This window comes from Phyllostomus discolor, chromosome 10 (assembly GCF_004126475.2).
Source record: "Phyllostomus discolor isolate MPI-MPIP mPhyDis1 chromosome 10, mPhyDis1.pri.v3, whole genome shotgun sequence".
NCBI classification, from domain to species: Eukaryota; Metazoa; Chordata; class Mammalia; order Chiroptera; family Phyllostomidae; genus Phyllostomus; species Phyllostomus discolor.
The window spans coordinates 78,843,597-78,866,842 of record NC_040912.2 but is presented as its reverse complement, the minus strand read 5'-3'; the positions used below and the strand labels follow the sequence as shown (position 1 = coordinate 78,866,842).

The window sequence follows — 23,246 nt, the reverse complement described above, 5'->3', positions numbered from 1 at the left end:
GGACCTGGGGTTCCTAGCCGGAGCACCAGCATGGGGTGATGGAGTCTGAGCTTTGTGCCTATGGTGGAGATAGGGAGGATGAACTTGTGACTTAATCCTTTCATTGCAACTTCTCTGCTTACTGAATTTGCAGTAAAAGAAAAAGTAAGAGGATTTGTGTTGTCCCTTGCTATTGTTACGTAGAATGCTGTTCGGGAAGAGAGAAGGAAAAAAAAAAAATTAAGAACATTTCTCTAACCAGTCAGTTAAGTTCTTAACAGACTTTGGGGTAGCTGAAACATTTTGTCAGTATAGGTTCAGCCTGCTGGAAAGGTGGTGGGAAGTTAGTGGATTGTTAGTCTGTAGGTGGGATGAGTATGCTAGACTACTGTTAAACAGGAAGTAGATAGAAGCATGGGGCCTTAAGGAATTGTTAGGGTAGAAAATGTAATTTGGTCATTTTGATGAGTGGTCTATAAATTGCTGGTTATTTGAATTTGAGAACTACTTGTGTAGCATTTTAAGTTATCTAATAAGGTATTGGTATATGTCAGAAGGTGATATAATTCTCTCAGCGCTTCTGTTCATGGTTACTTTTATTATACCCACTTTACAGGCGAAGACACTGAGTCACCGGGAAGCTAATGAGCAAAGATGCTTGTATATCAAATAGCAGAGCAGGATTTTAGATCCAGGCGATCTGATTCTCGAGCTGACACTGTCAGCTGCTGTGCTGCGATGTCATAGGTAGAGAGTCAGTTTCAGAATTATGTTAACTGAAAAGAACATTGGAGGTGATCTAATTTATGCCTCATTTTAGCAGTAATGAAACTAAGGCTCTTCTAAAGAGACTGAATAACATTTGAATGGTTTACTTACCCTGGTTTGGACAAAGCACCCAAGTGATTTTCCAGTTTTCCCCTTATTATGTATGCATATCTGCACAGAGAGGCTTTCCTGGGGCAAATACAGGCTTCTGCCCCCAGGTCTCTCCCAGCTCTTTCAAGTGTACTCAGCACAGCTGCTTTTCTACTTTCTTCTCTGCTTCAGTGTGTATGTTTTTGAGACTGCTTGTGACTCTTCTGGGTCTGAGCAAGGGCAGATTAAACCTCGGAGTTTTGCCATGCTTTATCAGGATACGTGGAGTAGAAGATAGGTTTTACTGTCCGATGGAGACCCTAAGTAACATTGGCTTAAAAAGGGAGAATTTTATTTTTCTCTCGTATTCCCTTTGGGTAACTTGATGATTCCCTAGTTTTGGGACCCAGCTCCCCCTGACTCACTGCTTTGCACTCCTAAACTGTCCTGCAGCCTGTGTCATGGGACATGACTCAGAAACTGCACACACCATGTCCCCTCACATGTGGTTAGCCACAACATGGTCCTGAGGCTACAAGTGAGGCTGGGAAGGTTCTAGGTAGTCTCGAGGTATGAATCTTTGCAGCAAGCTGTTCCCTCGAGGGGCAGCCTGTGCTGTTGCTCCGTGGATTCCCAAACGAGAGTGGAAAAGGCTAGACCGCCAAGACTGGAAGTACTGAAAATGTTGGCGGCCCTGGCACACACGTTCTTTTTGAAATTGAGCTCTGTTGGGATACTTTGATTACAAGGACTTGACTTTGGGATGTCAGCAGCATGGCGGTGTGAGAGGACCTCCACATCTCTGCCCTCGAAGTTACAATAACTTGCAGCTGTCGTTTGGTAAAGGGTTCCCGGCTCAGCACATGAACATGTTGGAGAGCTGCATGCACCTGGGGCGGTTTTTGGTTGAACACCTGGATGATCAGAATAAAGACTGTAATTTCCATCCCACGTCTGGTGGTTTTGCTGTGAATATCAGTGCCACAAGCATTTTTGGTGCACAGCTACTTGGTTGTGAGGCACACACACATCTGAAGGTGTGTGTCTGCGTGAATAGTGGACATGGGAAGATGGGGTTCATTGTGGGGATGCAGTCTTGTTCAACATATGTCAGTTGATCAATGAGATAGCCACATTAACAAAATAAGGATAAAATCATGTCTTCATTTTAATAGATGCAGGCTACCAGGTATAAGACAGACATTTATGATTCAAACCCTCAATAAAATGAGTATAGAAGGAGTGTGCCTCAACATAATCAAGGCCGTGTATGTTAAACCCTCAGCCAACGTCACAGTCAATGGTAAAGAACTGAAAGGTTTTCCTCTCAGGTCAGGAACAGGACCAGGACACCCATTCTCACTACTCTTCATCAACAGAGTGTTGAAAGTCCTAGCCAGAGCATCAGGCAAGAGAAAAAAATAAAGGCATCCAAACTGGAAGAAGTAAAATGGTCACTTTTTGCCAATGATGTGATTTTATGTATGGAAAGCCCCCAAGATTCTACAAAAAAACTATTGGAAACCATAAATAAAGTTGAAGGATATAAGATTTCTGTACAAAAATTTGTTGCACATAACTACATTAAAATTGTATACTAACAATGAAATTTTGGAAAAAGAAATGGAAAAAGCAGTTCCATTTGCAATTGCAACAAAAAGAGTAAAATACTTAGGAATAAACTTAACAAAGCACCTGAAGGACCTGTGCACTGAAAACGACAAGACATTGTTAAAAGAAATTGAATGAAGAAGACACAGAGCAATGGAAAGACAGTCCGCATTTACGGATTGGAAGAATCAACATAGTTAAGTGGCCACGTTACCTACCCGGAGTAACATGCACATTGAATGCATTCACTTGCTCGGAATCTGAACAGTAGGGGAACTAGACTTTGGACGGTGAGCACACAATGCAGTATACAAATGCTGTAGTATGGAACTGTACACCTGAAAGTTATCTGATGTCATTAACCAATGTCACCCCAATACATTTTATTCAAAGAGACTTCCCTTTCTCATGTCCGACTTTCTGTTTGGATTTTGGGTGAAAAGTTGAAAAGACGTGATATTTGCAGTTTATATTCATACTGCATAAACAGTACCTGAGAATTCCTCTGCTATTGTAAGAAATGAATAATTTAGTTTGATTTTTTCTAATACCCAAATAAATGGGATGAAGATTATATTCAAGATAAAGGTATAGTATCTATTATAGTGACCTGTCACCTGTCATTGCAGCTCTTGAAAGCTTTGTAAAAGTGATGGTTTTGATTTTGTTGCAAGTTACATTTTCCACAAATAGGTGTTTAAAGCTTTTCATTTTAGCCAGTGATTGTAGTCTGTGCATGTACTAGGCAACTTAAAAAAATTTGGTATGTTGAATAATAGCTTTCACTAGAGATGCTTCAGGCAATGAAACCCTAGTAAGAAGTTGTTAGATACGGTCTTAAGCAAGGCTAAATTTTTATATGTATTTCTAAGTATAAATCTAATCAGCAGGCAAAGCACTTTAAATGTTTTATTTCGCTAGTGGCAGTAAAGAATGTAATGACAAAGTTTAAATTTATTGTTGAAGTTACATTTTCTTTTAGGCTGGGCCTGCGTGGAATATAATGTATAGGTCTCTCTGTCTGTTTCATAGCCAAAATGGACAATTTATAGAGTGATTTTCTAGGACATCTCAAAATGTAGTGACTCCGTGTAGCAGTGAGTGCTGGGTGCCGGAAATGTGTCTCAGTGGAGCTTTACTGTCATTATGTGGGATATTTGCTGCATGATGTAGAAGATCCTATCGGTGGTTATCTTTCATTCTTTTTATTGGACTTAGCTTAACCTCAGCTTGTCGCTTAAGTCGGTGACTAAGAATTTTTCATCAGCTGTCCTTGGTAACGTATTTCATCATACTGGGACCATGGTGTTATCAAGTGAAAAATCTAAATGGCAGACAAAAATTAAATGCTACTTGAAAAACTGAAGTGAAGAAAGAATGTTTTGGCTGTGTAACATTCCCCCCATTTTCTATCTACATTTAATATAGCCGTGAAATAATCTTTTCTGACATTCATAACTGCATCTCATAATTTTCAGTGCAAAAGAGCTTTTCAGCCAACAGCCCTCGTCATGCGGTTTGCCCCTGACAGCCTAAGAAAGAGGCTGTGCTGTCGACTCTTTCCCCAGACACTGTTGTCACAGAGGCGTGTGACTGTGTTCTTTGACTGCCTTGTCTTTTAAGAACACAGAGTCTAGTATAAGGGAGTGAAGGCAGGGTGGGCAAAAGGAAAAAACAGTTTTGTTTCACTGAATCTTATGGTGCTCACTTTCAGGCACCTTAATCCCACCAGCTCTTTTCGGTGTCAGTGTGGTTTGAACTTCTGTTAGCTCACTGATACAATTTGTACATTTGATGTGCCGAGTTGAATGGAGAAAGGTATTTTTTAAAAGCTGGAACTTATTGCCTATTTATTCAGGCACTGTTTAAAAATGACTTTTTAAATGATTATGAAAGTAAAAATGTGTTTTTTTGTGTGAAATACAGTTTAGTATAAAGAGAGGAAAAAATGATGCATGCCTCCAAATTCTAAGATAATCATTATTATCATTTTGTATGTACCATTCCAAGTTATGTATGTGTATATACATTTTTATGGCTTTTTAATTCTTTTTAAAGTAGTAAATGTGTAACATATAGAACAGAAGAAGACCAAACAGTATGTTTAGTTTATTATCTTATGCTTTTCACTTAAATGTGAGAAAACTTTCATGGATTAATATTCTTTAAAGCATGTTTCTTAGTATGAGCATAGTATTTCATAATATGGTCATATAACTATTTGATCATTTCCCTTTTTTTGAATATTGAGTTTGCTTCCAGTTTTTTATTGTTTTCTGTATAAAATGTATGTTGCTCTGCTTACTGTCTCAATCTTCTCTTCACCACCAGCCGTCATGTTTCTGGGAGGAAGATTTAACACTCGTTTAATAAGGTCATGAAGATGAACTTTTAGACAATGCTCGATCAGCATCAATTTTATTTTACCCTTTAGTTTCCTCATCATTCATTGTAATCTGTGACTTTACCAGTGTTCGAAGACAGTGGAAGAGATTCAAATTAATTCTTGTTACTGTCAGGTCAGATTCGTTTCCAGTAATAAATATGTGAACCTTGGAGGTCAGAAGCTAAAATGCTTGTGTGATTGGGCCTGGCTGTGAGGCCAGATTCTAAATCCTCGTGAAAGATGCACCACAAATTCTTGTTGTTATCCAGTCTTCTCTGTAGTTGAAAACGTTGTAAATCCTCGCATGTCGACATCCTGAAGAATACACATGGCCTGAAATAGTCTCTTGCAAAATAAAGTATTGGCTAAAATAAATGTTATATAAGTCAGGATTTTTAAATAAAATGCTGGTGGTTTTTCAGGTGAGAAGAGTTTCATTGTGTTTCTGTATTGATGTTCATTTTGGCCTTGAACTGCCTCCTCAGTTCACTTGATTTCGTCTTCATGAGAAACTTCATTGGTAGTTTATAGATAAGAATGCCAGTCACAGAGGGTAGAATCTGGAGGAGAACACTGGTGTCTTTAAACCTGATCGAGGAATGAAAATTGCTTTGCTGCCCATTGAGTTCTGTTCATCTATCCTTTAAAAAAGAGAAAGCAAGCATTGTGACATGTTTCTGTATGTCACAATCGTCTGGTGACTACACACACCTACACACACAGTGGCTGTGACTGTAAAGTGAAAGTCGTGTGTGGCACGTCAGACCATCATCCTTTGTACTGCGTGGCCATTCTCATGGCTGTGTGGCAGATGTCCATCCGTTTAAATATGAATTTTTTATCTTATGTAAGTATAGTGTTTTGTTAGATTAACTTGTTACTGTTGAAGCCTATGAACTATATAATTGAAGTAAAAAATATGTTAAAAACATAAAAGTGTTAAAACATGCAGTAAAATCTTATAATTTAGATTTATTTAATTTGCAGTTTGTCATGAAATGAGAGAAGATTTATGTTTACTTACCTTAATAGGATAGGAGTTGGGACTTTGCCTGATAACACTCTTTTTAAAGACTGGATCCAATTTCTGATGGTACTTAAAAATAACATAAATGCATGTATTTTAAAGTATCTCATGAGTATCATATGTCTGGAAAAAAGTCCAGCCGTTGGTAATATAATGAGAGTGGTTTGCATGACATCCACTTACGCAGCTGAGGACTGGAGTGCGCATGTGTGAACAATGACAACCTCACTGTACTGGTCAGTGGGGGCAGTAGACACCATCGAGTGGGCATGTGTACTGTGTGGCCATTGCATTCAAAATGACTGAGCAAGTACAGCAACTAATCTGCATCAGATTTTGTGCTAAGCTTGAACATTCCTCCACGGAAACTATTCAGATGATTCAGAAGGCTGTAGCTATGGGCACCTGGTGATTGGCAGCTTCATCACAACAATGAACTGCTCATGCATCATGTCTCGTGCAGAGTTTCTTGGTGAAACATCAAATCACCCGGGTGACTCAACCCTGCTACAGCCCCAATTTGGCGCCCTGTGACTTCTGGCTTTTCCCAATATTAAAATCAGCTTTAATAGAGGGAAGAGATTTCAGATCATCAGTGAGATTCAGGAAAATACAGTGAGGCAGCTGATGGTGATTGGGAGAACTATGTGAGGGCCAAGGTGCCTACTTTGAAGGGGACTGAGGCATCATTGTCCTATGTACAGTGTTTCTTGTATCTTGTATCTTCTTCAATAAGTGTCTCTATTTTTCATAATACATGGATGGATGCCTTTTGGACAGACCTCGTATGTGTGTAGATTGAACTCATTCTTGCTGCCTTCCTATCATTTATTCTAGGTAGTTTTATATGCTGTAGTGAAAGGTAATTTATGTTTGGTGTTTGTAAAGAACTTACTCCTTACTAAAATTTTCATTCCTTAATTTCAAAAAGGAATTTTTGTGAATTATTGTAAGTTAATTTAGAGTGAGCAACTTTAATTCCTTTTCTCATTTCCCTTGAACTTAAAAGTGATACGGCCTTAGTGAGTTGTTCACTGTGAATTCTAGTATTGTCCCCGGTGAAACATACAGTTTGGGTTCGCTGGGGCTGTGCGATGTAGACAGTTTCAGGGGGAAGTGTGTCAGCTGGAGATACATCTGTGTTTGGGAAATTGTCCTCTTAAAGCCATTAACCTGAAAATGTTTGTGAATGTTAATAATGAAAACATTTTCATAGTTTGTGGGTAAACGGGTATCACCCTGTGCCTGTGTGCATTTCTGTGATATCCTGTCACTGAGTCCGGGTTTTCAGGCTGCAATTTGTACCCCCCCCCCCCCCCCCCCCCCCGTTTCCATTGGATTCCTGATGAAGCCCTCATTCATGCCGGCATCAGGAGGGGGAAAATTCGAGTATTGGCGACTAGCAGAAAGTGGGTTTGGATACCGTGAGGAAAACCAGGATGGTCTGTACGAGGGGGACCGGGAAAGGCAATTTTGGTGACTATGGAGACAGAGGAAGCTAGAATATGCGGGCAGCTCGAGGGAGAGAACACTCTGGGAAAGGCACGCCGCTGTCATCCACAAATTCTTATCTGCGTTTTAAAAATCCCCACAGCTGTTAGGGCCTTGTATGCGACTCTCAAAGGTCACGCACACCGTTAGGCAGCTGGGTCCCCATGCTTTTCTAGCATCAGGGTGAGTATTTTAGCCTAGTCTGAAACAGTGGTGCTCAGTGCTGGGCAGTGCCGACTCCAGGGGGGTGTTTTAGAAGTTTGTGGGGGGTGGGGGCTGCAGGTGTTCAGTGGCGTGGGCCGAGGTGTGGACACCTTGCAATGCCCGGGGTAGTTTTGCCACTTGAAGAATTGTCTGCTCTCAGTTTCTGAATGTCCCTTCAGAAATTCATGCACTTGAAAACCTGCTTACCCAGCCCAGTACTAAATTGTTTTATATATGTAAGCAGAAAGTGTTTTGCATGGTTTTAAGATATACGGAGGTTTTCAGGAATGTGTAGCAATAGCTATATGATTTGCCATGTAAGTTCAAGATTCAGACTGTTTTATTGTATCTCTTAGTATAGTTAGGTTTGAGCATTGCATAGTGAAAAGACATTATTTCATTATCGTTTCTTTTCATTTCTTTTTTCAGTATTACATGTTGGGTATTATATGATTAAAATTTTTGTGTCAGATTGTCATCCATTTTTAAGGGTAATGAAGGGAGTAGTACACAATATTTGCAAAAAAAGGCCGTTATGGGTCTAATAAGGGTGAAACCGCTGGTCCGATGGGGAGTGCCTTCGCCATTGCTGTTTGGTGTAGTTCCAGGAATTCTCAAGGCTTCATACCCGGAACCTCACACAACACGCGGTGTGAGTCATAAAACTGAGATGCCCCTGAAGGACACGAAGGCGTCCCATCCCTTCTCCTTCTCTGTGTAACACTGGTGGCAAGGGGATTTGTGGGTCACCGGGAATGCAGTTACAATGCATGTTTTTACTGGTAGCTTCTGTTCAGCTTAATTTCACTGTGGATGATTTACTTTATTTTTAGAAAAAGGTTAAGTACGTTCTTGCATTTAAATTAAAGACAGGAAAAGCCCTTGGTCTTGAAATCCTTGTGCAGCCTTGTATTTTAAAAATGGTGAAATCAGCTGTGATCAGCCACTTTACAGAGCTTCCAGTGCTTCACAGAGAATTGTTTTTGTTTTATTAGAGATTAGGACTGCTTGTGACTACGTTGCAGGGGTATTTTCTGAACAATATGTGGAGATTTGTTACTTTAGATGAAGGAAGAAAACAACAGGGCTCTGGATATAATCTGACTTCAAAAAAGGAGCTGAAATAATTATCACAATATGTATTAAATAAAAAACCAGGCTCAGGATATTGCACTGTAGTTTAATGAAAAAATTACACCATTATGTATTTTGCTGTCTCATAGTTTTAATATATTTGAAACACCATAAATAAAATTTGAATTAAGCAAGGGTATGAAATCAGAATAGCTTTATTTAAAACTTCCCAGGCAAGGCCATTGCCCCATCAGGTCTTGCTGGTGAGTTAAATTGACCCTTTCCGGCATCTGGCCCTGAAGGGCGTGTGCATGAAGCCTCGGAGGCCCCAAGTCCGTCTCCGTGTGATCCTTCCACTATTCCTGCTGTCTGGTAGTGGGCCAGCATCTAGAAATAGGACTCTGTTTTTCTAGTTTTCTCTCTTTTTATAAGGGCTATTATTGGGTCACAAATTTTATTTTCATTCAGAAGAAGAAAAGTCTTGAGGTAAGGTTTGGGTGACATCGCCCAGGGCTGTAGAAAGTCAGCTGCATTAGAAGAGGGACTTTGCTTTCAGACTTTTGAGTCTTTTGCTTTACATGCGCTTGATTACATGTAAGGATAAATTTAAAGTCTCACTTAGAAAGTAGTGTTGGCCAGATTTTAAAGAACTTGAACTCAGGAATTTTTGTACTAAAAAGCACACACTAGTGCGTAACAAGAGGAAGAGAGAAGATTGATTTGTGAGTCCAGGTACTGGAGTGATACTTGGCTTTCTGTTTACCAGAGCAAATTATTTAGTTAAGGACATGAGTCTTGGTTAAAGCTTTTTGGCTCATGAAAAGTGGGCTTTCCACTCTGTTTCACTGTAATAAAATATATTTTTAAAAGTGTGCGATGACCTTGCATCACGGTGCAATTAAGAAAGTGGATTAGAATATAACATACACATATTAATTGGTTTTTGTCATTATACATTAAACAACCAGATGTTTTTGAATAATGGATACACTATAGTATCTAAATTACTCTTGAAATTAAATTTATTGAGGTAACGTTGGTTAACGACATAAATTTCATGTGTACAGCATTATAATTCAGTATCTGTGTACTCTGTCATGTACTCACCACCAAAAGTCCAGTTTTTTCTCTAAATCACTTTCGAGAAACAGCAGCTAGCACTCATCAGTCTCTTATAATTTAGTTACAGATTATTGATTGTGGCTGCCCTTCAAACATGCACAGTTCCCCACTATTTGCAAAAATCATCTTTTATTCATTATTTTTCCACCTCGTTCCTTTTTGTTTCATTTCTAAACTTGTTGAAGAGAGGCCTCTAATTGCTGCCTTACGACGCTGTTTTCCTCCCACCGATTCCCGGTGCCCACGCAGTCTGATCTCCATACACTCCATGGGGTGATGGGTAATTGAAAGCCATGCTGCCAGGTCTTCCTCCGGTGCCCAGGGCAGACGTCAATTCACTGAACTTGGACTTGGCCTTGGAGTCCTCCTACACACGACACCCCAGGCAGCCACTGCCAGTTAATCGGAGTTGGCACATGAGATGAAATCTATTTACCCTTTCTGCGCATGGTATCTTGGTTCATTTCTTCCTTTCCATTCCATTTCTCTTTGGTCCCTGGTGATGTTCTTTCACTCACCTCCATCATCTGATGAATTTTTAAGGCCTATTCCTGAGCCTTCTACTTTTTTTCTTTACGCATTTTTTTTTTCATTCCTAGATCAGCATTTCCAGCCAAATTTCAAATCAAATCTGAATTTCAGGTTCAAATGTCTAATATCCTATGATTCCATGTGGTGATTCTGCCGTGACTCTCGACTGAGTGTGTCTGAAACTGAACTCACCATCTTCGCTCCCCACACAGCCTCTCCTTCTTTCTTCCGTTGACCATCCTGGTTACTCAGTTTCTGGCATCTGGGTGCACCTTTGGCTTCTTCCTCTTTCATCTGTCAGTCATTCGCCAATGACCAGTTTTTCCCAGGAAAGCCCTCGTGTCTTAGACTGTACTTTTATGGCCAGGGTCCTAGTTCAGGTCCTCATCACCTTATGCCAGTGTCTCAAATTTGAGTGAGCACCAGAATCCCCCCGGAGGGCTTGTTAACACACCCATCGCCGGGCCCCACCCCCAGAGGTTGTGATGTAGAGGTCTGGTGGGGAGCAGAAATATTTGCATCTGTAGCGAGTTCCAGGTGGTACTGCTGTCCAGGAGCAGAGAGAAGGGGTGGGAAGTGAGGATGAGGCTATTCTTAGAGAACCAGTAGTTGCCATGTAGTGACCCTGTCCTGTTTACCTGCAAACCTTTGCCAGGTTAAATTTCTAGGAACACCCTATTTCATTGCATTATTCCCATACGTTAACACCTGTCCATTTTTAAGAAAACACTTCTTTAAACTCCTGCCTACTTTCCAAGACTCCTCACAATTAAACATATTTTATCTTACAGACAAGCTTTGTTTGGTTTGCTTTCTGTACATCTAATGTAGGCCCTTGGGCATGTCCCACCTCCTTCATGAAGTACTCCATGACTGCAGCTGAGCTCAGTAGTACGTTTTTACTAACTTAGACTTTACTCTTACAGCAGGGACCATATATTTTCATATCTTATAAAGCCCAGCATAGGATTAAGTCCATGTGCATTTACTTCCTAGTGGGCTGATTGATTTCCCTAGTTTGTGCATTCCCAGAGAAGTCCCTTGATTTTTGAGAAAATAATTTTAAAAAATGACAGAAGTAACTTCATATGGTTGACCAGAGAACAGAAAACTGAGCCTAAACACTGCAACTGAAGACTTTTAGCCTCGGGTAAGCTCATAACGAGTGCCCGCCCTGCTTTCCTTTATAAACAACACACTGAGGGTCAGCGTGGCCCCAGGTGGCCTGAGAAGGGCGTCCCAGAGCGGAAACCGGGAGGTGGCAGCAATGGTGTGGAGTTTTGGGCAAGGGGACTTGTCTTGAAGGGGGTTTTTTGAGTAGCGGCACACTTGACTTTGCTTGTGTGAATTTCACAGTGTGCGTGATTTGTTTCTTCCGACCCTCCCTTCAGGTGCCCCGAAAGTTTGTGACTTATTTCACCTAAAGACTGATGTTTGACACCACAAATCAAAGAAGTAACACATTTCTCTTGATCATCCGTGAGCTTTGCAAAGCTCTGTGATAGTGTTTCCTCCACCACCCGGTCCTGTGTCCCCTTACTTTGCTTTGTCTGTGAAGCCTTGAGGCGGTTTGCTGAGTGAGTAGCTGATAGACAGTTTCTCCACATCAGGGAAAACAATAAACAGTATCCGTTGCCAGTGACACACTTTTTTATTCCTTTACCTTCATTTTAACAGGCTTTTAGGGGAAGTGGAGGCTGAAGCGCAAGCCCTCAAGTCCCATCTGTCTCCCGCTTAACACGCTGTGCGAGGCAAGGGCTGTAGACACCTGAGAATGTGGGCCCCTGTTTTACAGAGGAGACAGCTGTGGCCTAAAGCAAGGCCGTGTTTTTGAGTAAAATCACAAAACCCAAGGCACCAGAGTCAGGGCTGGACAGGAGCCCCTTTTATTTCCAGCTTGCTCCTCTTTGTATCTCATGAGTCTTTCTGGAGAAACCTGTGAATCCGGCCCCACTCCAGACTATTGGGGTGAAACAGACACGGGTTTCGTGGTTTTGGTGCTTCATTTGGGGTTGGAGATTTAATGCTGTTTAATTTATAGCTTTGGAATCCCCAGTGAGCAAAATACATTCATTTGTGAAACAAACAGAAAAATTAAGCTATGCATCAAAAAGCAATATCCAGAGGTAATTATTATTTTTTAATTTAAATTATAGATCTTATTTTCCCAGAGGCCTTGTGAGGTCTTGCAACTATTATTCAGGATATTAAGACATGAAATACCAGATGTATCTGATTCTCAATACTGGTTTAAAGAATTGTCTCCTTAAAGATGTGGCAACTGTAGCATATGAATGATGAGCTTGTCTCTCGCTATACAGCTTCTGTGGCCTGATACTGATGTTTGTTTTCATGTAGAGTGGAACTCGAATTTGGTCTCTGTGCGTGCCTGTTGCGAAACAGACAAGAAAATGGACACGATTTGCATGTTATGCCATTTAAATTAGAAGTTTATGAAGGTATATGAATACCTCGGAGCAATAGTACTACCAAATAAACCATTAACAGGATGCTCTTCATGTTCAGGTTGCCAGTCTCTTCGTATCACTGCGCCTTCTGACTCAGTGTTTATGGTCATGAGTGTGCAGTTGGGGATTCTCATTCTAACGTCCTTATTGACTTTAATGTGTAAGCAGCCTTGGTTACCCTGCCAGGTATCTAGGCAGATGGCGATTTTTAAAAGGCCGTCTTAAGATAAATTATCCTTAGGTGAATATGATTGTCAGCTGTGTGTGTGTGTGTGTGTGTGTATTTGTCTGCCAATTGGATGTTGCCACAATGGATAGTATGAGATTATTACGTGTTTCTTCCTAACCTGTGATGTTTATTCTGGTCGTCTTGTGACTTCTCCTCAAACCTTGTACCTTTATAAGGTAAGGAGCGGGGCAGGGTTTATCCTGTGGCCTGAGTCATTTACCGCTAATAACCGTGTGTTGTATTTTACTGGTTGCATGGGGGCTTCCATTATTTTTTTTAAACAATCAGAGCTCTTTTTCCATTGTTGAATTTATTGAAATTATAACACTTTCTATGGAGCTGAAAATTTAATTTGGCTGTGTTATAAGGGCATAAGCTTTGGCTCAGCTAGCTCAGTCCTGGTGGATTTGGCCTTTATCTAAAATGTGCTGCTTGTGTTATGCAACTGTATACATTTATTTTCTTCTTAGAGTAGATCTTCCTAGCTCTCGTCAGTGTTTTATAACTAGCATTTGGAAATATAGGCTTTACAAAATTGGGCATGATATGTATCAGCAAATGACAAGACTAGAAAGAGAAATGGAGTAAAGGAAAAAAATCCCAGAGGACCTGACATTTTTCTAACAGGCAAGCCATCATTTTTATTAAGTAACTTGTGGAGATTGTTTAAGAAATACCGTAATCGGGGAGGGGACTACAGGGTCAAGACTATGCACAGGAAAGAGAGGGAAAGGAGAGGCACAGGTGGAGGAGGTGGCGAAAGGAGGTGGGTGTGGCCCTGGAGTCCAGGGAGTGTGTGTGAGCCTCAAATCCTGGTTGTGTTTCCGGTCTTTTTTTTTTCTTTTTAATACATGCTGAGGCCCTTCATAAAGTCGTTCCCTGTTTTAGAGGCATCTCTGTTCACCATTCAGAGAACTCTCTTGAGTATATTGCAGCATCTCCTCGCACCCCCATTCCCTGCCCATCCCTGGGTGACCACTCTCTGAAAGCAGAGAATGCGCACGTTACGTGGGTGAGAGGGAATGAGTTTTTGCTGCACTTTCTCTGAGGACTGGGATCGTGGCGTTCACAGTTGCTAGGAATACTCATAATTAAGTACAAGGATAGGCGTTTCTTACTGGATCCTGAACCCAAATTAGAAATATAGTGTCTTAGAATCTCTTCAGAATTTAAATTCTTAGAAATTCTGACTATGGCTAAGAAGGGTAAAAGATTGCGAGGCACTCAGAAAGAAGAAATTTTGTACTAAACAAAAGCATTTGTTGAGAATATCGTTGACTAAAAAAACAAACCAACATAATTTTGTTAGGAATCATGCACTGCTTTCAACCATACAGATATTTATTATTTTCAATAACAGTTTCAGATAAAGGGTTGAGGGCAGACTTGCTGTGACCAGGCGGTTGCAGTGCTGGAGTTTGTCCTCCCGGGCTCTGTGGTCAGTGTTGTGTCAGCTGGGCCTCATAGACGGAAGGCCCGTGTTTGTGTTTGTTCAGGTACATTTGCCATCGAGACTGAGTTAAAATGATTTCTGAGGGGATTTTCAAAAGTGCACATGTATGAAGAAAACGTCCTTTGTCTTAATGCACTTTGAACAGAAAGCGTGTGTGTGCGTGTGTGCGTGTGAAAGCTGCGGAACCATACTTCCTGAGCTCGACATAGTTCTGCCGATTTCCATGGCGGTTCTGCTTCATGTGGCTTGAACATTTCTCGTTTTTACTTTTTCTCATTGCACAACCTTGGCCAGTCAGTCCCTAAAGGTCCGCTTGGCAATGCACTGTGCTAATCGGCAAAGTCGGCCTTTCCTGTGCTTCTCCGAGAGTAGCCCATCCAGAAACACTGACCTTTTGGTTTAATAACAGTTTTGAGAAAACGTTCATATCCTCAGAGCTTGAAAAGAGTGTTTTGAGAAAGGCCATTTTAAATAGTGGTCTCCCAAAGGTGTATCTTTTTCCCTTCTGTACTTTGGATCAGACCTACCAGAAGAAATATATTGTTGCTTTATGTATTCTATTGATTTAAAAACAAATAGCAAGAAACTTAGATTTGCTCGAAAGCCATTACTAGGCTGGTTTATTTTCCTGCCTGGGCTTTGAGTTGTTCTTTCACATTTTAAACCCTGTATGTTCAGTCATGTTTTATGTTTTGTTATTTTAAATTCTTGATTGTAGCTAAAGCAATTACTTTTTTCAGCTGTGACTTTGGACATGAGACCCAGTAGGTGTGTGTGTGTGTGTGTTTTCATTTCCAGCAGTAGGAAGACATCTGTGCTCTGGGCCCTTTGCTGCCCAAGGGTGCTGTCAACCAGCTTCTTCTGTGGCCGTGCCTTCTTCAGTGGCCTTGGGAGTTTCCCTCCCTTAGCATTGCTGCGTGGTTTCCTCCTCCACCTCTCTCCTCCCCTCCTGGCCTCCCTAGATGATGCTGCGTCTGTTTCTCACCTCACCCCACGGCAGGCGGCAGGGCTGGCTATGTTGGGCAGGAGGGTCTCAAAGCTGCCTTTCCTTCTCTGCAGTCTTTCCTGCCAGGCTTCCTTTCCTGCCACCCAGCTGGTCACCCTGGTAATGGCATCCTTACCCGTCCATTCCAGGTCGATCACATCGTAATAAAAAGCTTACTGCTGATTTCGGCTCTTCCCCTGGTAGGAAGCTCCTGTGTAAGAGGCACAAAATGTACAGTGAAGACACAAGGCTGTTTCAGCAGCTCACTTAGAAGACTGATCTCGTCACTTCACACTTACACCTGGTCTACGGATATCTTTCAGAAGCCTAGTGTTAATAAACCAAATGGAGCTCATTGGAATTGTGATTGACAATTTGATTGAATTTTGCCTGAAGAGGCATGATTTCACAGATAGAGTTTGACTGATTGTGTGTTGATTTTCACTGGTATGTTGAACTTCAGAGCATGATCAGATAATACTAATTGGTTAAAGTTTGTTTCAATTTTTCGAGACTGTAGAGCTAGCGGCTGTGAACATCTCCCAAAAGTGGAGTGTTACGTAGTTTCTCTTGTTTATGAGAAATAGATGAAAGAGTGGGAATCATTACCCTGTGGGATAGTCTAGGACTTCGTAGCCAGCAGACACCCATGTGACCCACCTGGTCCTGCTTCTGAATGAGGAAATAAACATTCAGGTAGGTTATCTGATTGATCCCATGTCTAACGAACAGAAAAATAAGGAGTAGCCAGACCTTTTGCTCAGCTTTTACTAATTTCTCTGTTACTTGTATTGTTTTAAAATCTTTAACATTGAAAATATTATAAAATTTGCCTGAATGCAAAACAAATTCCCTGTTTGTGTTTTTCTTCTTGATTTTGTGTGACCTTTTCAAAGCAGAGCGGTGTATCTCTTATTCTGTAAACTGTGAAGTAGGAGAGAAACCGGACAGCGTGAAGGGACCCTTGAGAACAGCCACTGGAGGGTGCCGAGGTGCGGTTGGTAACTTCCCCAAGGCGCCCCGACTGTCCGTGGGCACGTCGGGCTTAGAGCTCAGCCAGTGTGGACCGTGTTCCTTTCTCCGATTGCTTGTCCACCGTTTTGTAACAGGTTTACTGAGGTACCATACAAAATTTACCAATAAAAGTATACAGTTCAGTAGTTTTTAGTGTATTTGCAGAGTTGTGAGATGGCTCTCACTGTCTAATTTTACAACATTTTCAACACCCCCAAAAGAAGTTCTTTCCCCATTCGATGTCACCGTCCATTCCCACCTTCCTCCTCCTCCTGGCAACCAGTCTAATCTACTTCCTGAGAGCGTGGACTTGCCTTTCCTGGACATTTCATGTCAGCAGAAGCATACAATATACGGCCTTTTATGTCTGGTTTCTTTCACTTAGCATGGTGTTTTCAAGGTTCATCCATGTGGTAGCTTCTATCAGTACTAAGTGACTTTTTATGGCTGAATAGTAGCACGCTGAATGGCTATACTGCATATTGTCGACCCCATTCTCCAGTGGGTGGACATTTAGGTTATCTTCACTTTTGGGATGTTAGGAATAATGCTGTCACAGTACTCACGTGCAAGTTTGTGTGTAGACATGTTTTCAGGTTTCTTAGGCATATACAGGACCTAAGAGTGAAATGGCTAGACTTTGTGGTCGCTTTGTTTAGCGTTTTGAGGACCTGCCTGACTCTTCTGCAGTGGCTGCATCATGTTACAGTTTCCCCGGTGCTGTGTGAAGGTTCCAATTTCTCCACATTCTAACACTTGTTATTATTTTTCTGATTATAGAGGGTTCAAATCGGTGTGCCATTGTGGTTTTAAATTGCATTTCCCTAATGATGAATACTGTTGAGCAATTTTTCATGTGCTTATTGGCCATTTGTAACACTTCTTTAGAGCAATGTCTATTCATATCCTTCGCCCATTTTAAATTGTGTCATTGTTCTGTTGTAAAAGTTCTTTGTGTTTTCTGGATGCAAGCTACTTGTCAGCCATATGATTTGCCAATATTTTCTCCCATTCTTTTGGGTTATCTTTTCACCTTCTTGATGATGTCCTTTGATGCCACTGTTGTTTTCTGATAGCCCAAAAGTAAGAGAGAACATCGCCGTGACCTCTCCAGTATCTTCTTTGTTACTGCCCAGCGTCAACAGAATTTCACAAAGGCTTTTGTATGTCCTATTGTAATTCATGTTTTGTCTGTGCCCCGAGGCAAGGCGCTTTCAGTGTCCAGATCACCCAGCAGAGTGTTGCAGCAGAGCAGAGACAGCACGGTTTGGTTGTGCCTGTGACAGGCTCAGCCATTTGAAGTAGGGAGTCCTGTGTGTGCTCCCGGGCTCTCCGGTGTGTTTCTGGTGCTTTCTGGGTCCCCAGTTTGGGTGGTGGGTTTAGCGCAGAGGACGTCGTCTCTGCTTGTTTTTTGTGGGAGGCTCTTAAGGAGTGTGTGACATTTGTCGTTTTGTTTACTATCATGGCTGTGGGAGTCTTCACAAAATACATAGTATAGATTTTCTGATTGTGAAAACCAGATGTTTCAGATCAAGTGACCAGGTATTTAAAAAGCTCCAGCCACATTCTCAGCACTGTTCTGAGACTCTCTCCAGTTGCTGGCACTTGAATTTGAATGACATGTATTCCAAGAAGTAGGTTTTAAAATGTTCATAAATGTCCTTTTTTCATAAACCATGGGAAAATGAATGTAAGCACAAATAATTTTCTTTCTGTAATAAATTATTTTTAAAATATTTAATCACTGAAGTGCATATGCTTTGGTGCCATTTCCCCTCTGCAGGCCCTTCCTTATGTCATCTCTTCCCTTTAAATGTGATTATCAGACTTTAATGATAGGACATCATTTTAAAGAATTTGTACTTAATGGCTCAGTCCCTACTGGGCAGTAAACAGCTCCATGAGTTTATTACACATTTTGGCAGGTGTGGAAATTTCCAGGTCACCAGGGATTGCTTGATTAAATTACTCCTGAAATACATTAATTGCTCTTTTCCACAGCGCGTAGGTAGTATCAAGGAGACGCTGACCAGCTGGCAGAACTTTGCTCTTTAATATCTAGTCCCAGCTTTGCTTTCTTGAGTATTTTCTTGTGTTTGCTTTTAAGAAGTCACTAATTTTATGTCCTTTTGCTCTTCACTGACCCTAGTTTCTGATGAAGAATTGAAAAGAAGAGTAGCCGAAGAGCTGGCCCTGGAGCAGGCCAAGAAGGAATCTGAAAATCAGAAACGGTGAGTCTCGTGGTGTGTGAGAGGTTTCGGTGGGCTTGTTGTCACTGAAATATTTTTAGAGAGGAGTCATTGGATTAAGACGTATTATTTGTGTCTTGCTGAACTTCCGAATGTGCTGAACACATGAACTTGGCCATTTCCGGGTTGGGATTGTGCTGGTTAAAGCCCCAAGTTACCCCCTTCTCAAACGTGGTTACAAACTACCATTGTATCTGCTGTGTGGTTCTTTATTACGTGAGTGCTGGCGGAGCCCTGTGCTCTCAACATGTGAGAAGTGGTTCTCGAGGGTTCTCCGGGAGTTTCGCAGGCTAGTTTCTTTCAGTGAATGTATTTATGATTGAAAATTATATTGCCTGCTGTGCTTGTTAAGGTTAGCAATATTGTCACTAACAGTGAATGCCATATATTGTACATAGTGCCCGTATTAATAAATAGCACTGGTTAGTAATAGACTCACTTAAAACTGAAGATAAAACAAATATGTAAGGCTGAAAAGTCAAAGTCTTCCATTATCTCATTCTACAGAGATAACCAGTCTTGAACATTTTATTCCTATACATTTTTTAATATGCATATTACTATATTGTTTTTGTCATTACTAATATTCCTACTACTAAAAATAGCAGTTAAAAGAACGTTCCTTGAAGTGTTTTTGGAATAGGAGAAGACTGGAAGCAGGTCCCATGGCCACCAGAGGGACTGGGCGAGTGAGTGATGGCGCCCGCCCGCTGTGGAGGGCTGGACGGTCAAGTCGATCCTCCCATGCACATTCAAAAAGATGTCAAATCGCTAGAAACTGAAAAAAAAAAAAAACCCACATTGTTCAAGACGGCATAGATAATTTTTTGGTAAAAATACTACTTTTAAAGATTTAAATTATACAGTTATTCATAAAAATGTGTCAGTACTTTTTAATTCAAGGTAGTCAAGTGCTTTTCGTCTGTGCTCCCTCTGACTTTGCAGGCAGCACAGCACGTTGTTATATATGGTCGTGCAGATGTCTTTCTGCCAGGAGCGCTGAGCCTGTGCCTGCCACCCGTGGGCGCTTGGTATGGTTTTGTCTGGACTGCTTGACTTTTGCTTGAGGGAGTTAAATGTAAAGAATCTTGGGTTGGATTCGATTGGATTGGAAAGAATTGCACTGGATTCCAGTCTCCAGTGGCCACAGGTCCTTCAGCATATAACGTAACCTCTTTGGGCCTTAAATATTTCATCTCTAAAGTGAGGGTTTTGAGGCATGTTCTCTAATATTTCTTCTTTTTGGACAAAGTGCTAAGCCAGCTTCATTTGGCTTGAAACTAATGGAACAGGACACAAGTTTTAGATTAAAACCCCCATTTCCTCAGGGAATAGAGAAGGCTCCTAGCTTAGGGTTTTAAAAATCAAGATGTATTGTAATTAGTACTGGTGAAAGAATCTGCATGTATTCTGTAGTTTTCCGCGTAGTGCCTTATAATTATTTAATTGGGTTAGGCTGATGGAGTATATAATTACATGGTGAAGTTTAAATATTCAAAAAATTCACCCCACTTTCATTAAGAAGCAAAGAAAATTAATATGGTAGAATTTCTTGTCTTTGAAATTTTATTATTTTTAATTGAATTTTATTTTAATAGGGATTTTTGGAGAAGGTTTTATTTATTTATTTTTAGAGATGGGGACAGGAGGGAGAAAGAGGCTGGAAACGTCTATTGGGCGCCTCGTGTGCGTGCCCCAGGAACCTGCAGTGCAGGCGTGTGTGCTGACCACGATGGATGACCTTTCGCTCGGTGGGACGACCCCCAGCCAACTGAGCCGCACCAGTCAGGGCTTAGTAAGGATGTTTTTTGGTCAGACTCATGTTTACTTTGCTCACTATATTTCACATAGGATTCTCTTTGTCTTCCTTTCTCTCCACGTCCTAGGCTTCTTACAGTAACTCTCACTGTGCTTTCCTGTTTTTCCTTCCTTCCTTCGCTGTTCACCTCCCACTTGCTCTGCCTTGGTCTGCGAGAGGTGGAGGGCAGCCGAGATGGGTGGAAGGTGTGAGTGAGAGCCGGTTTCATGTCTCCCGTGGACTGGGCTCGGCAGCCTGGCTGCAACCTGGACAAACGACTGTTGATGAAGAATTTGTTTTCTGTCACCTTTAGGGAGAGCAGAGGGTGGTACAGCCTTTTTTATTATTTTTTTTTTCTTGTAAAAAATGTTTTGATTGAAGCCTTCTACATGAAAAGTTCCAGCTGTCAAGTCTTGGCACAAAGTGTGTGTTCATCTCTGTGATACTTCTTAAGAGAATCAATAGCATTTTTTCTCTTTTTTTCTATCAGAGAAGAAATTTTGGACAAAACATTAAGAAAGTTTTATGTGCAGTCTTTGAAAAGCAACTTTTTGGTGCAACAAAGCGTTGATATGTTATTGTGTCTGTTGCCGCAGTGTGTAAAGCCTCGCAAGCAGCTTTAAAGAATGGTTCCTCGTGCCATTGTTCTAACAGTTCGGGTGGCGGCTGTGCCCTGCGCCCTCTGCCTGTGTGGGGAGGGGTGAGGAGAGGCAGTGGCGTTTTCACCAGGCCGGTGGACTCTGTGACAGGGAAGTGCTCTGGAATGTCTTCCATTAGGGTAGCTTCAATAAGGACCTCGTTTCGACTAGGTGTTTTTGGTTGACAGGTTGAAACTTAACTCTGGCGAACTCATTAGGAAGGAAGGAAGGAAGTTTTTAGAAGCGATTGGATAGCGGAAAAGAGTCCAAAGGAAGACTAGAGAACCACTAGCTAGGGAAGAACTGGGTGCACCTGAAGTGTACCCAGGGGAAGAAGTACTCACTCAAAAGGAAATCAGGATGAGGGTTCTGTAGCAGAAGGGAAGGGGTGGTGGGTGGCTGAGCTTCACGGCATGGAAGATGCCGTTGATTTCCAGAAGCGCTGTGTTTGATGTGCCCCTGAGAAAAAATGTGATACAGTGGTTCATCTCTCAGACTTCTCTTATTGAAAGAGCTCGTTAAGACTGACTTTGGTTTTTTGAAAACCTATCACTTGCATGTTTATACAAAGGAAAATGTAAGAAAAATAAATAGGTTAAGGCAGTGTTCTCATCCAGGCGAGATTCTGGTCCCCAGGAGCCTCCTGACAATGTCTGGAGATATTTCTGGCTGTTACAGCCTGTCAGGTGTTATTGGTGTCTGGTGGGTAGAGGCCGGGATGCTGCTAAGCCTCCTGTAGTTCACAGGACAGGGCTCGCCTCTGCCCCCTGCTCGGAACAGGGGTTATCTGGCTCCAAATGTCAGTGTGCTGCTAGCGAGAAACCCGGGTAAGGTCTTCTCAGAAGCCTGTTCACACTGGGTCTGTTTCTTCTGACTCACTTTGGCCCAGGGTCTTGATGTCCTTGTTTTTCCTCCCATTGTGTGCTGTGCCATCAAAGCCTTGGTGACACAGCAGTCCTGAAATGACCACTCCACTGTTGTTCCTGGGGCTTTTCCAGGTTGCTGACACCAGTTTTGCAAATTGCGATGCTTGCGTTCAAGCTCTGACAACTGTGCAGCACTGTCACCTGGAAGACCCCAATTGTAAGGTGCCTTCAGGCATGTGAAAACAGGAAAAAGTATGGTCTGGGGACTGTATTTGGCCCATACAGTCGTGTGGGTGGGGAAACGACTTCTCGAGTGTCGTGCCTTACCGCCCACTTCATGCAGAAGCCCCCTTCCAGTGTCTGGGGCTCGCAGAGCCGCACTCATTGAGATCCCACTCAGAAATCATTGAAATGGAAGGCATTTCATTAGGCCATTTAAAAGTTACCTGACCTCCTTTAAATTTCCACTCTTAACTCTAACATGCAGACATGGCATAATTAAAAGTTGCTTTACAGGAATTTTCTACTGGGCGACGGTGATGATGCAGCTAATTGTAAGGACTATGCCTGTATGTGTTGTATTCTCATTTCTAAAAACCATTTATACGTGAAATTTCAATTTATCTTAGATCTGATTCTCTCTTATGAGACTCTTGAGCGATTTGCTTAGTTAACAAAATCATGCCCCCAAATATTACTGACATAATATTAGCACATGCACTAAATATTGGGTCTAATGTGGAGTCATAGTGTTGCTTATCACAGCATCTAATGGATGGGATAGTTGTTTGGTGTGTTTGTTGGGAGTCAAGAGTAAATTAAATACTCACGTCAGCAGTCTGGTTTTGCTGTGGTACTCTGTCATGCGTGTGGATTATAGCTGGCCGTGTTGTGTTGTAACTATTGCAGGCTGCTACAGCAAGGACGTACATACCAGAGTTTGAGTATGGGCTTTTAAAATGTGATTTACTTTTCTCCTGGGCCCTACCTCAAAAGTCAGTCTCTGACAGCAAGAAAAATGCGATTGCTCCTGACCTCCGACCTTTGACATTTGAATTTCACCTCTTTACCTGTAAAGGCAAGTAAAAGTGTTTTAGTTTAAATAACCTTTCTTCAAGAAACCAAGAAGGGGAATGCCTACTAGTTGTTGTAACTAGCTACACACCAACTAAGATTACTTGCTTGCTGTTTTTAAATGGACATCTGATGTGGTTCCCCCCTTTAAATTATGTGGAAAATTACATTAGATTCACGAGACTTAAA

The 23,246-nt window shown here is 41.6% G+C and overlaps 1 protein-coding gene across 3 annotated transcripts in view; it reads left to right on the top strand.

Annotated features, from left to right (window-relative positions):
* Positions 1 to 23,246, top strand: part of CHCHD3 (coiled-coil-helix-coiled-coil-helix domain containing 3) — a 264,641-nt gene that overhangs the window by 36,810 nt on the left and 204,585 nt on the right. For all 3 annotated transcript variants that reach the window (XM_036010917.1, XM_028525538.2, XM_028525537.2), the window contains exon 3: positions 18,582 to 18,663. In XM_036010917.1, coding sequence (XP_035866810.1) covers positions 18,582 to 18,663 — 82 coding nt within the window. The remainder of the gene's footprint in view (positions 1 to 18,581; positions 18,664 to 23,246) is intronic.